This window comes from Mustelus asterias, chromosome 22 (assembly GCF_964213995.1).
Source record: "Mustelus asterias chromosome 22, sMusAst1.hap1.1, whole genome shotgun sequence".
Taxonomy (NCBI): domain Eukaryota; kingdom Metazoa; phylum Chordata; class Chondrichthyes; order Carcharhiniformes; family Triakidae; genus Mustelus; species Mustelus asterias.
Genome location: NC_135822.1, coordinates 76,190,761 through 76,203,558, shown reverse-complemented (window position 1 = coordinate 76,203,558; position 12,798 = coordinate 76,190,761). Strand labels below are relative to the sequence as shown.

At 45.2% G+C, this 12,798-nt stretch overlaps 1 protein-coding gene across 2 annotated transcripts in view; it reads right to left on the bottom strand.

Moving 5' to 3' along the window:
* The window catches only part of LOC144510204 (cell division cycle and apoptosis regulator protein 1-like), an 87,197-nt gene that overhangs the window by 54,534 nt on the left and 19,865 nt on the right, over positions 1–12,798 (bottom strand). For both annotated transcript variants that reach the window (XM_078239694.1, XM_078239695.1), the window contains 3 exons: positions 10,635–10,770; positions 4,398–4,521; positions 3,313–3,453 (listed from right to left, as the gene is read on the bottom strand). In XM_078239694.1, the coding sequence (XP_078095820.1) occupies positions 3,313–3,453; positions 4,398–4,521; positions 10,635–10,770 (401 nt within the window). The remainder of the gene's footprint in view (positions 1–3,312; positions 3,454–4,397; positions 4,522–10,634; positions 10,771–12,798) is intronic.

Sequence of the window (12,798 nt, the reverse complement as noted above, 5' to 3'; positions counted from 1 at the left end):
AATTTTTGGCATGTTATTTGTGTCTTCCACCGTGAAGACCGACACAAAATACCTGTTCAATGCCTCAGCTATTTTCTCATTTCCAGTTATTACATCCCCCTTCTCATCCTCTAAAGGAACAATGTTTACTTTAGCCACTCTTTTTCGTTTTATATATTTGTAGAAACTTTTGCTATCTGTTTTTATATTCTGAGCTAGTTTACTCTCATAATCCATCTTACCTTTCTTTATAGCTTTTTTTGTGGCTTTCTGCTGACCTTTAAAGATTTCCCAATCCTCTAGTTTCCCATTAATCTTTGCCACTTTGTATGCATTTTCTTTCAATTTGATAGCCTCCTTTATTTCCTTAGATATCCATGGCTGATTATCTCTTTTTCTACAGTCCTTCCTTATCACTGGTATATACTTTTGCTGAGCACTGTGAAAGATCGCTTCGAAAATCCTCCACTGTTCCTCAATTGTCCCACCATAAAGTTTTTGCTCCCAGGTTCGATTCCTGGCTTGGGTGACTGCCTGTGCGGAGTTTGCATGTTCTCCCCGTGTCTACGTGGGTTTCCTCCGGTGCTCCGGTTTCCTCCCACAGTCTGAAAGACGTGCTGGTTAGGTACATTGGCCATGCTAAATTCTCCTTCAGTGTACCCAAACAGGTGCCAGAATGTGGCAACTATGGGATTTTCACAGTAACTTCATTGCAGTGTTAATGTAGTCTACTTGTGACTAATAAATAAACTTTAAACTTAGCTCCAACTGCCTTAAGTTCAGTTAAAACACAACCACAATGTCTTGTATTTCCTAAAGTGGCCCCGGTTGCTTAGCAACAGCTCATTCTTTCTCCAAGCTCTCACTTTTCATGCCATGAACTCTCAAAGCACAATAGAAACAATTGCAAATGAAACCAAAAACCCCCGTACATGTAAACACCTTTAAAATTAATCCAACTGGAGTTTTACCCTTTCTTACACTCCAGGACATGTTGAGATAAAAAGGGAGGAGATATTGGAGGTTTTGAAAAACATTAAGATGGACAAGTCCCCAGGACCAGATATATGAGAGAAATGAGGGAAGAAATTGCTGAGGCCTTGGCCAAAATCTTTGTATCCTCTTTAGCCACGGGCGAGATACCAGAGGATTGGAGAGTAGCTAACATTGTTCCTCTGTTTAAGAAGGGCAGAAGAGACAATCCGGGAAATTACAGCCTGTGAGCCTTACATCAGTGGTGGGGAAATTATTGGAGTAAATTTTTAGGAACAGGATGTACTCACATCTGGAAGAGAATAGGCAGCATGGTTTTGTGAACAAATTTGATTGAGTTCTTTGGTGAAGTGACAAAAAAAATTGACCAAGGCAGGGCAGTGGATGTTGTGTACATGGACTTTAGTAAAGCCTTCGATAAGGTTTCTCATGGCAGGCTGATACAGAAGGTGGAGTTATATGGGATCCGAGGTGAGCTGGTAAGATGGATACAAAACTGGCTTGGGCACAGAAAGCAGAGAGTAGCAGTGGAAGGGGACTTTTCTAACTGGAGGCTGTGACAAGCGGTGTTCCACAAGGATCAGTGCTGGGGCCTCTGTTGTTTGTAATTTGGAGGAAAATGTCGGTCTGATTAGTAAATTTGCAGATGATACAAAAATTGGGGGAGTAGCTGATAGTGAGGAGGATTGTCAGAGGATACAGCAGGATAGAAATCAGCTGGAGACCTGGGCCGAAAGACAGCAGATGGAATTTAATTTGGACAAATGTGAGGTGATGTGATTTGGAAGTCAACTGCAGAAGGAAAGCATAAAGTAAATGGTAGAGTCCTTAGAAATATCAGCATACAGAGGGATCTAGGTGTGCAGATCCACAGTTCCCTGAAGGTGGCAATTCAGGTGGACAAGGTGGTCAGGAAGGCGTACGGCATGCTGGCCTTCACCGGTCGGGGCGTTGAGTATAGGAATTGGAAAATCATGTTACAGCTGTGTAAGATTTTGGTTAGGTTGCGTTCGGAGTATTGTGTACAATTCTTGTTGCCACACTACCAGAAGGATGCTGATGCATTGGAAAGGGTGCAGAAGAGATTTACCAGGATGTTGCCTGGTTTGATTTGATTGGATTTATTGTCACATACAGTGAAAAGTATTGTTTCTTGCGCGCTATACAGACAAAACATACCGTTCATAGAGAAGGAAACGAGAGTGTGCAGAATGTAGTGTTAGTCATAGCTAGGATGTAGAGAAAGATCAACTTAATGTAAGGTAAGTCCATTCAAAAGTCTGACAGCAGCAGGGAAGAAGTTGTTCTTGAGTCGGTTGGTACGTGACCTCAGATTTTTGTATAATTTTCCCGACAGAAGGAGGTGGAAGAGAGAATGTCCGGGGTGCGTGGGGTCCTTAATTATGCTGTCTGCTTTGCCGAGGCAGCAGGAAGTGTAGACAGAGTCAATGGATGGGAGGCTGGTTTGCGTGATGGATTGGGCTACATTCACGACGTTTTGTCGTTTCTTGCGGTCTTGGGCAGAGCAGGAGCCATACCAAGCTGTGATACATCCGGAAAAAATGCTTTCTATGGTGCTTCTATAAAAAGTGGTGAGAGTAATAGCTACATGCCAAATTTCCTTAGTCTTCTGAGAAAGTAGAGGCGTTGGTGAGCTTTCGTAACGATCGTGTTGGCATAGGGGGACCAGGGCATGTAACAACTTGAAGCTCTCGACCCTTTCTACTGCGTGCCCGGTGGTTTGGAGGATATGGACTATGAAGAAAGATTGAACAAACTTGGATTGTTTTCATTGAAGCGTTGGAGGATGAGGGGGACCTGATAGAGGTTTACAAGTTTATGACAGGCTTGGATAGTCAGAGTCTTTTTCCCAGGGTCGAAGGATCAATTACTCAGAAGCATAGGTTGAAATTGAGAGGGAGAAGTTTAAAAGGGATGTAAAGGGCAAGTTTTTCATACAGAGGGTGGTGAATGCCTGGAACGCGCTGCCGGAGGAGGTGGTGGAAGCAGATTCTATAACAACGTTCAAGAGGCATCTGGATAGATACATGAATAGGCAGGGAATAGACCTGGACCATGTAGAGGCAAGAAAATATTAGATTAGAGAGGCATCTGTGTTGGCACAGAGTTGGTGGGCTGAATGGCCTGTTCCTGTGCTATACTGTTCTTTGTTCATCACACAGAAATACTAAATTAGACCCACTTAAATCTATACTTTATTTTTAGTTTCCAACACAAACTTGGATCACTGAAAATTACCTCTACTTTCTGACACAAGAGTTTCTAACGCCATCAGCCGTTGCGATTCTACAAGCATACTGGTATTTAATGAGCTGGTACCTGTCGAGAGAGAAGCGGGCATACTGCACGTTGTACGAAGGGATGTAATGCCGTGCCTTTTTTGCTGGTCCTTCCCCTGATGCCATATCCTGGTACCGTTTCTGAGAGCTTCCCTGGCCGCCCATGCGCTTGTAATTGTCTCTGTTTGACAGACAGGGAAATGAAACAACAGAAAGACTGAGAGATTCTGATGTGTAAAATGGAATAGTTCCTCAGGGTAACATGAAAATGTAAATAAACAGCTCAAGTCCATGGCATCCAAGTTTAAGGACATTCCCTTCAAAATTAATCACAGCAGAATAAGATGCCATGTCATCCCCAACACAGTCTGAGCTCAGACACACAGCAAGACTTTCAATGACATTTCTGGACTGGGGCTAGGGATTTCAGTTCATCGATCGAGTCTGGGGCAAAGGACAGAGGCTCATGGCTCAGGACCATGTTTGGAAAAGGACAGTCACCAGTTGCCACCATAAACACCTTTTTAAAGCAATGCTGTATTGAACTGGACACTAATTGTCAGGGCAAGTCCAAACTTTGTTAGATTCCCTTAAAGAGGAGCTGCTTGCTGAGTGTAAATCCTTGTGGTGACCAGCTCAATCTGGAACACAGCCAAACGCTAGGCCACCACGCTCCCAGAGACGCCGAATGCTAAGCAACAGCTTGTCCCAATAGGTGAAAGAGCATCAGGTTGTCCCTGCCCAAGCTAATCCACAACAGCCAATTCACAGCAGTTAGAGGAAGCTCAATCCATTGGTGTCTCAATATTTCCCAACCAGTCAGAGCAAGAGAGGTTGCCATTTTGGAGAGTGCCCTCTCATCAGTCCGATGATGTGCGCGTTAGGTTGATTGGCCATGATAAATTGCCCCTTGTGTCAGGGGGACTAGCAGGGTAAATACGTGGAGTTACAGGATTTGGTCCTGGGTGGGACTGTGGTCGGCGTAGACTCGATGGGTTGAATGGCCACCTTCTGCACTGTAAGGATTCTACAATCGCAAAATCATCAAATTACATCTATCAAAAGCAGCAAGTTCTTTCAAACCAGCACACACACTATCTCATCCAGGAATACAGAGGCTCCTACCTCCTGTCACCTCTCCGGCCAATGTCCATTCGTCCATTCCTTCCCATTGACCGCAGTCCTAAATCCAGCCTACGGCCAAGCTGGGCATGTGGGCCCAAGTGAACCAAAGGCTGCAGCAAACCAGCTGAGAGGGGGGGAGAGAGAGAGAGAGAGAGAACAAATTTCTTCAAACAGCAAGACACAGGCCAGGGTAGGGCAACAAGCACATCAAGTGGTAGTGTTGAAAAACCTCATTCCATGCTGACTTGGAGCTAAAGCACCTCATTCCATGCTGACTTGGAGCTAAAGCACCGTTCCTTCATCATCACTGGTTCCAAATACTGCAGGCTCCTTCCTAACATCATTTTGGATGCACCCGTGGACTACGGTTGCTAAACAAAGGTGACTCACCACCACCTGTTTGAGGGCAATAAATGCTAGTCTTGCCAACGATGCTCACATTCATCAACACATTTGTAAAACACACAGGATTGAAAAACTCAACCGACCCTCAATTCATTTTATTTGTAGGGCTTTAACTTCATGAATCAACAACTATCTATGATTCAACAACGGAACACCTTCAGCTGCTCAGGCTGAGTGAGGAAGGAATTCTACCAGGACCTGTTACAGATTGGATGATGGATGAAGGGTGACCTGGGTGAGCGCTGTAACCTGGAACTCCGATTCAAGCTCGGTTTTCCCTCACTTTGTCAGCATCTTCATTAGAAATTCCATTCAAAGACCCTGGCAAGAGCGAGTGAGGGGCTCTGCACATGGGTCACAGGATTCTCCACTTTCAATGACATAAAGACCCCACAAAGGACATCAACAAAGGGGGAAATGGGTTTCAGGAAAGCAGATGAAGTTTAGTGTTGCCAAGTGTGAGGTGATGCAAAAGCGCCCGGCAAGGAGAGAAATGTACAGATATAAATACAGGAACTTTATAACATGTAATGAGGCCGTTCAGTCCAATTAGTCCATGCTGGCTTTGAATTTGCACTCCATCAATACTTGGAATCACTTTTCCCCCCATCCCATTCCTATCCTTTCAACCACCAACCCAATAGCATGTTCATTGCCTACATTCCGAGAATTGAATCCGAGTGCGAGGCAGCACCTTACGCTGAGAAGAAAAACCTGATGTGACCTAACTTTTATCTCAAATGAGGCCATAAGCCATGCAGCCTCATAGAAACATAGAAAAACTACAGCACAAAACAGGCCTTCGGCCCCACAAGTTGTGCCGAACATATCCCTACCTTTTAGGCCTATCTATAACCCCCCATCCTATTAAGTCCCATGTACTCATCCAGGAGTCGCTTAAAAGACCCTGTTAAGTTCGCCTCCACCACCACTGACGGCAGCCGATTCCACTCGCCCACCACCTTCTGTGTGAAAAACTGCCTCTCAATCTTGTAGACTTCTATCAGTCTCCCCTCAACCTCCGTTGCTCCAGTGAGAACAAACCAAGTTTCTCCAACCTCCCCTCATAGCTAATGCCCGCCATACCAGGCAACATCCTGGTAAATCTTTTCTGTACCCTCTCCAAAGCCTCCACATCTTTCTGGTAGTGTGGCGACCAGAATTGAACACTATATTCCAAGTGCAGCCTAACTAAGGTTTTATAAAGCTGCAACATGACTTGCCAATTTTTAAACTCAATACCCTGGCCGATGAAGGCAAGCATGTCATATGCCTTCTTGACTACCTTCTCCACCTGCATTGCCACTTTCAGTGACCTGTGTACCTGTACACCCAGATCCCTTTGCCTATCAATACTCTTAAGGGTTCTGCCATTTACTGTATATTTCCTATCTATATTAGACCTTCCAAAATGCATTACCTCACATTTGTCCGGATTAAATTCCATCTGCCATCTCTCCGCCCAAGTCTCCAACTGATCTATATCCTGCTGTATCCTCTGATGATCCTCACCGCTATCCGCAAATCCACCAATCTTTGTGTTGTCCGCAAACTTACCATTCAAACCAGTTACATTTTCCTCCAAATCATTTATATATATTACAAAGAGCAAAGGTCCCAGCACTGATCCCTGAGGAACGCCACTTGTCACAGCCCTCCATTCAGAAACACATCCTTCCACTACTACCCTCTGTCTTCTTTGACCGAGCCAGTTTTGTATCCACCTTGCTAGCTCACCTCTGATCCCATGCAACTTCACCTTTTGCACCAGTCTGCATGAGGAACCTTGTCAAAGGACTTACTGAAGTCCATGTAGACAACATCCACTGCCCTACCCTCATCAATCATCTTCGTCACTTCCTCGAAAAACTCGATCAAGTTCATGAGACACAACCTCCCCTTCACAAAACCATGTTGCCTCTCACTAATTCATCCACTTATTTCCAAGTGGGAATAAATCCTGTCTCGGAGAATCCTCTCCAATAATTTCCCTACCACTGATGTAAGGCTCACCGGCCTGTAATTACCTGGATTATTCTTGCTACCCTTCTTAAACAAAGGAACAACATTGGCTATTCTCCAATCCTCTGAGATCTCCCCTGTAGACAATGAGGATACAAGTATTTTTGTCAAGGCCCCAGCAATTTCCTCTCTTGCCTCTCTCAGTATTCTGGGGTATATCCCATCAGACCCTGGGGACTTGTCTACCTTAATGTTTCTCAAGAACCCCAATACCTCTTCCTTTTTGATCTCAACATGACTCAAACTATCTACACATCCTTTCCCAGACTCATCATCCACCAAGTAAGTGTAGGGTAGCTGGTAAAAGAGGTGGAGGAGTGGCACTGTTAATCAAGGAGAGTTTAACGGCTGCAGAAAGGCATTTCGAAGGGGATCTGCCTACAGAGGTAATATGGGCTGAGGTTAGGAATAGGAAAGGAGCGGTCACGTTGTTAGGAGTTTACTATAGGCCCCCAAATAGTAATAGAGATGTGGAGCAAGAAATTGCTAAGCAAATTATGGATAGGTGTGGAGGTCATAGGGTAGTTGTCATGGGGGACTTTAACCTTCCAAATATTGATTGGAACCTTTATAGATCGAATAGTTCGGATGGGGCAGTTTTTGTGCAGTGTGTGCAGGAGGGGTTCCTGACACAATACGTGGATAAGCCGACAAGAGGTGGGGCCACATTGGATTTGGTAATGGGAAATGAGCCGGACCAAGTGTTGGATTTGGTTGTGGGAGAGCACTTTGGAGATAGTGACCACAATTCGGTGTCTTTTGTTATTGCAATGGAGAGGGAGAGGGCCATACGGCAGGGCATAGTTTACAATTGGGGGAGAGGTAATTATGATGCAATCAGGCGGGAATTAGGAAGCATAGGATGGGAACAAAAATTGTCAGGCAAAGGCACTAATGAAAAGTGGAACTTTTTCAAGGAACAAATACTGCGTGTCCTTGATAGGTATGTCCCTGTCAGGCAGAGAGGAAATGGCCGAGTGAGGGAACCATGGTTCACAAAAGAGGTGGAATGTCTTGTCAAGAGGAAGAAGGAAGCGTATGTTAGGTTGAGAAAACAAGGTTCAGTTGGCTCGATGGAGGGTTACAAATGAGCAAGAAATGAGCTGAAAAAGGGGCTTAGGAGAGCTAGGAGGGGGCATGAGAAGTCCTTGGCGGGTCGGATCAAGGAAAACCCCAAGGCTTTTTACTCTTATGTGAGGAATAAAAGAATGACCGGGGTGTGGGGCCGGTCAAGGACGGCAGTGGGAATTTGTGCATGGAGTCAGAAGAGATAGGAGAGGTGATGAATGAATACTTTTCTTCGGTGTTCACCAAGGAGAGGGGCCATGTTTTTGAGGAAGAGATGGTGTCACAGGCTGATAGGCTGAAGGAAGTAGATGTTCGGAGGGAAGATGTACTAGCAATTTTGAATAAACTGAAAGTTGATAAGTCCCCTGGGCCTGATTAAATATATCCTAGGATTCTTTGGGAGGCAAGGGATGAGATAGCCGAGCCTTTGGCATTGATCTTTGCGTCCTCACTGTCCACGGAGGTGGTGCCAGAGGACTGGAGAGTGGCGAATGTGGTTCCTCTGTTTAAGAAAGGGAATAGAAATGACCCTGGTAATTATAGGCTGGTTAGTCTTACTTCGGTGGTCGGTAAGTTGATGGAAAAGGTCCTTAGGGATAGGATTTACGACCATTTAGAAAGATGCAGCTTAATCCGGGATAGTCAGCACGGATTTGTGAAGGGCAAGTCTTGCCTCACAAATTTGACAGAATTTTTTGAGGAGGTAACTAAGTCTGTAGATGAAGGTAGTGCAGTTGATGTCATATACATGGATTTTAGTAAGGCGTTTGATAAAGTCCCCCACGGTCGGCTTATGAAGAAAGTAAGGATGTGTGGGATGGAGGGAAGTTTGGCCGATTGGATAGGTAACTGGCTATCTAACAGAAGACAGAGGGTGGTGGTGGATGGAAAATTTTCGGACTGGAAACCGGTTACCAGCGGAGTGCCACAGGGATCAGTGCTTGGTCCTCTGCTATTTGTAATTTTTATAAATGACTTGGAGGAGGGGGCTGAAGGGTGGATCAGTAAATTTGCTGATGACACCAAGATTGGTGGAGTAGTGGATGAGGTGGAGGGCTGTTGTAGGCTGCAAAGAGATATAGATAGGATGCAGAGCTGGGCTGAAAAATGGCAAATGGAGTTTAACCCTGACAAATGCGAGGTGATTCATTTTGGGAGGACAAATTTAAATGTGGATTACAGGGTCAAAGGTAGGGTTCTGAAGAATGTGGAGGAACAGAGAGATCTTGGGGTTCATATCCATAGATCTCTGAAGGTTGCCACTCAAGTGGATAGAGCCGTGAAGAAGGCCTATAGTGTGTTGGCGTTCATTAACAGGGGGTTTGAGTTTAAGAGCTATGGGGTTATGCTGCAACTGTACAGGACCTTGGTGAGACCACATTTGGAATATTGTGTGCAGTTCTGGTCACCTCACTACAAAAGGATGTGGAGACACTGGAAAGAGTGCAAAGGAGATTTAGCAGGATGCTGCCTGGTTTGGAGGGTAGGTCTTATGAGGAAAGGTTGAGGGAACTTGGGCTTTTCTCTTTGGAGAGGAGGAGGTTGAGAGGAGACTTGATAGAGGTTTATAAGATGATGAGGGGGATAGATAGAATGAACGTTCAAAGACTATTTCCTCGGGTGAATGGAGCGGTAACTAGGGGGCATAACTATAGGGTTCATGGTGGGAGATATAGGAAGGATGTCCGAGGTAGGTTTTTTACTCAGAGTGGTTGGGGTGTGGAATGGACTGCCTGCAGGGATAGTGGAGTCAGAAACTTTAGGAACACTTAAGAAACTGCACATTCTCCTCGTGTCTGCATGGGTTTCCTCCGGGTGCTCCGGTTTCCTCCCACAGTCCAAAGATGTGCGGGTTAGGTTAATTGGCCAGGTTAAAAAAATTGCCCCTTAGAGTCCTGGGATGCGTAGGATAGAGGGATTAGTGGGTAAAATATGTGGGTGTAGGGCCTGGGTGGGATTGTGGTCGGTGCAGACTCGATGGGCCGAATGGCCTCCTTCTGCACTGTAGGGTTTCTATGATTTCTATGATTCTATGAAACTATTGGATAGGCACATGGAGTACTTTGGGATGATAGGGAGGAAATAGCTTGATCTGGGTTTCAGACAAAGCTCGGCACAACATCGTGGGCCGAAGGGCCTGTTCTGTGCTGTACTGTTCTATGTTCTAAGTCCTTCTCTTTGGTGAATACTGATGCAAAGTACTCATTTAATACCTCGCCCATTTCCTCTGACTCCACGCATAGCTTCCCTCCCTTGTTTAAGGAAGGAAATCTGCTGCCCTTACCCGATCTGGCCTAATGTGACTCCAGACCCAGAGCAATGTGGCCATAGATACAAAATTAAATGTGAGAGATTTAGAAGAGAGTGCAGGAGCATGAGGCTGTGAGATTCACTCCCAGAGTTAGAGGTTGAAACTGTGCCAATATTCAAGACCAGATAGATAAGCGGAAAAAGGGAAAGGGATACGAACGTTACAGGAATGACTGGGACTTCTTAACAGTATGGAGGTAAATATTAACAAACTGTCCGAGTTGAAGTGCTGTTGCTGTGCTTTAGCTTCTATGTTTATGTACATCAAATAATTCTGGGCGAGTTTGTGAAGGGATTGGTATCTGTGGCTGGGACTAACGGGGGAAAACAGATCTGATTCAAGAATGAGGCTCAAATACAGAGGTCTAAGTTGTTGTTTTACTGGCTTCCTGACTCCAGTGAATGAAGCAGTGCATTCCTGTTCATACTCACGTTTGTGAGGGAGCTGGGAAAGCAGTGGCTGAGAGGATAATAAGGAAGGAATGCGTGGAGCTTGGAGTAGTGGCTGTGGCTGGGGTTTTGCTCCAAGGATGCCTTGCTTCTGACCAGACAACATGTGTGACGGGCTCTGCAAAAAATAATATAACAAAAGTAGTCAATATCAGGAAGGCTTTCCAAACCGTCAACTTCTACAATCTGTGAAATCTCAAACAATTAAACTGTCGTAGTGATGGCAGAGCAGAGATTCAGTGTCTGCACAATAGAAATATAGAAGGTAGGAGCAGGAGGAGGCCATTTGGCCCTTCGAGCCTGCTCCGCCATTCATCACCATCATGGCTGATCATCCAACTCAATAGCCTAATCCTGCTTTCTCCCCATAACCTTTGATCCCATTCGCCCCAGGTGCTATATCCAGCCGTCTCGTGAATACATTCAATGTTTGGCATCAACTACTTCCTGTGGTAATGAATTCCACAGGCTCACCACTCTCTGGGTGAAGAAATGTCTCCTCACCTCCGTCCTAAATGGTCTACCCCAAATCCTCAGACTGTACCCTGGTTCTGGACTCGCCCACCATCGGGAACATCCTCCCTGCATCTACTCTGTCTAATCCTGTTAGAATTTTATAATCTCTATGAGATCCCCCCTCATTCGTCTGAACTCCAGTGAAAACAATCCTAACCGAGTCAATCTTTCCTCATACATCAGTCCCACCATCCCTGGAATCAGCCTGGTAAACCTTCGCTGCACTTCCTCGAGAGCAAGAACATCCTTCCTCAGAAAAGGAGAACAAAACTGCAATGTAGCAAGTTGTTTGGAAAACACATTTCACAGTCCTTAATAGGTTAGACACGAGTCCTCCTGCAGATTCAAATATAGCAAGCGCCCCATAGAGCCCTGGCCAAAAATGTCAGGCAGTCTCGGGGCAGTGCAAGAGGAAGCAGCTATGGGGGGTTCCATGCCGGGGGAAGAGTGCTGTCCAAGGGACTCCAGTGACTCTTGCAGCCATTGCAGTGATGAAACCACAACAGCAGAATCAAATGGAAAGAGCAGCACAGAAAGCAGAGACTGCTGATTGGTCATTATGGTGAGTCTCACAGTATCAGCACCAAATATCCTGTTTTATATACTTTCACACAATTTCCATGACCTCCATCTATATAAATTACATTTATATCACACCTTCAATTCAATAAAACATCCCAATGTGTCGCACAGCAGCATTATAAAACCTAGTGTAACGTCGAGTTAAATAAGGAGATATGAAGACTTGACCAAAGAGGTAGGTTTTAAGGAATGTTTGAAATGAGGACAGCAAGAGAGAGGCAGAAATTGCAGAGCTTGAGGCCTAGGCAACAGAAGGCACAGTCATCAATGGGGAACAATTAAAAGCGGGGACCTTCAGTTTACAGAGGGAAGAATGTGAGACACCAGCCAGGTACGCGTTGGAAAAGTCGAGAGTTTCAGCAACAGCTGAAGGCCTGTGACCAGCGATGTGCCTCAGGGATCAGTGCTGGGTCCACTGTTATTTGTCATTCATATTGATGATTTGGATGAGAATATAGGGGGCATGGTTAGTAAGTTTGCAGATGGCATAGTGGACAGTGAAGAAAGTTATCTCCAATTGCAGCGGGATCTTGATCAATTGGTCCAGTGGGCTGACGAATGGCAGATGGAGTTTAATTTAGATAAATGCGAGGTGATGCATTTTGGTAGATTGAACCAGGGCTGGACTTACTCAGTTAATGGTAGGGCGTTGGGGAGAGTTACAGAATAAAGAGATCAAGGGATACATGTTCACAGCTCCTTGAAAGTGGAGTCACAGGTGGACAGAGTGGTGAAGAAGGCATTCGGCATGCTTGGTTTCATTGGTCAGAACATTGAATACAGGAGTTGGGATGTCTGGTTGAAGTTGTACAAGACATTGGGTAGGCCACACTTGGAATACTGCGTGCAATTCTGGTCACCCTATTATAGAAAGGATATTATTAAACTAGAAAGAGTGCAGAAAAGATTTATTAGGATGCTACCGGGACTTGATGGACAGGCTGAATAGACTGGAACTTTTTTCTCTGGAGCGTAGGAGGCTGAGGGGTGACCTCATAGAGGTCTATAAAATAATGAGGGGCATAGACAAGGTAGATAGTCAATATCT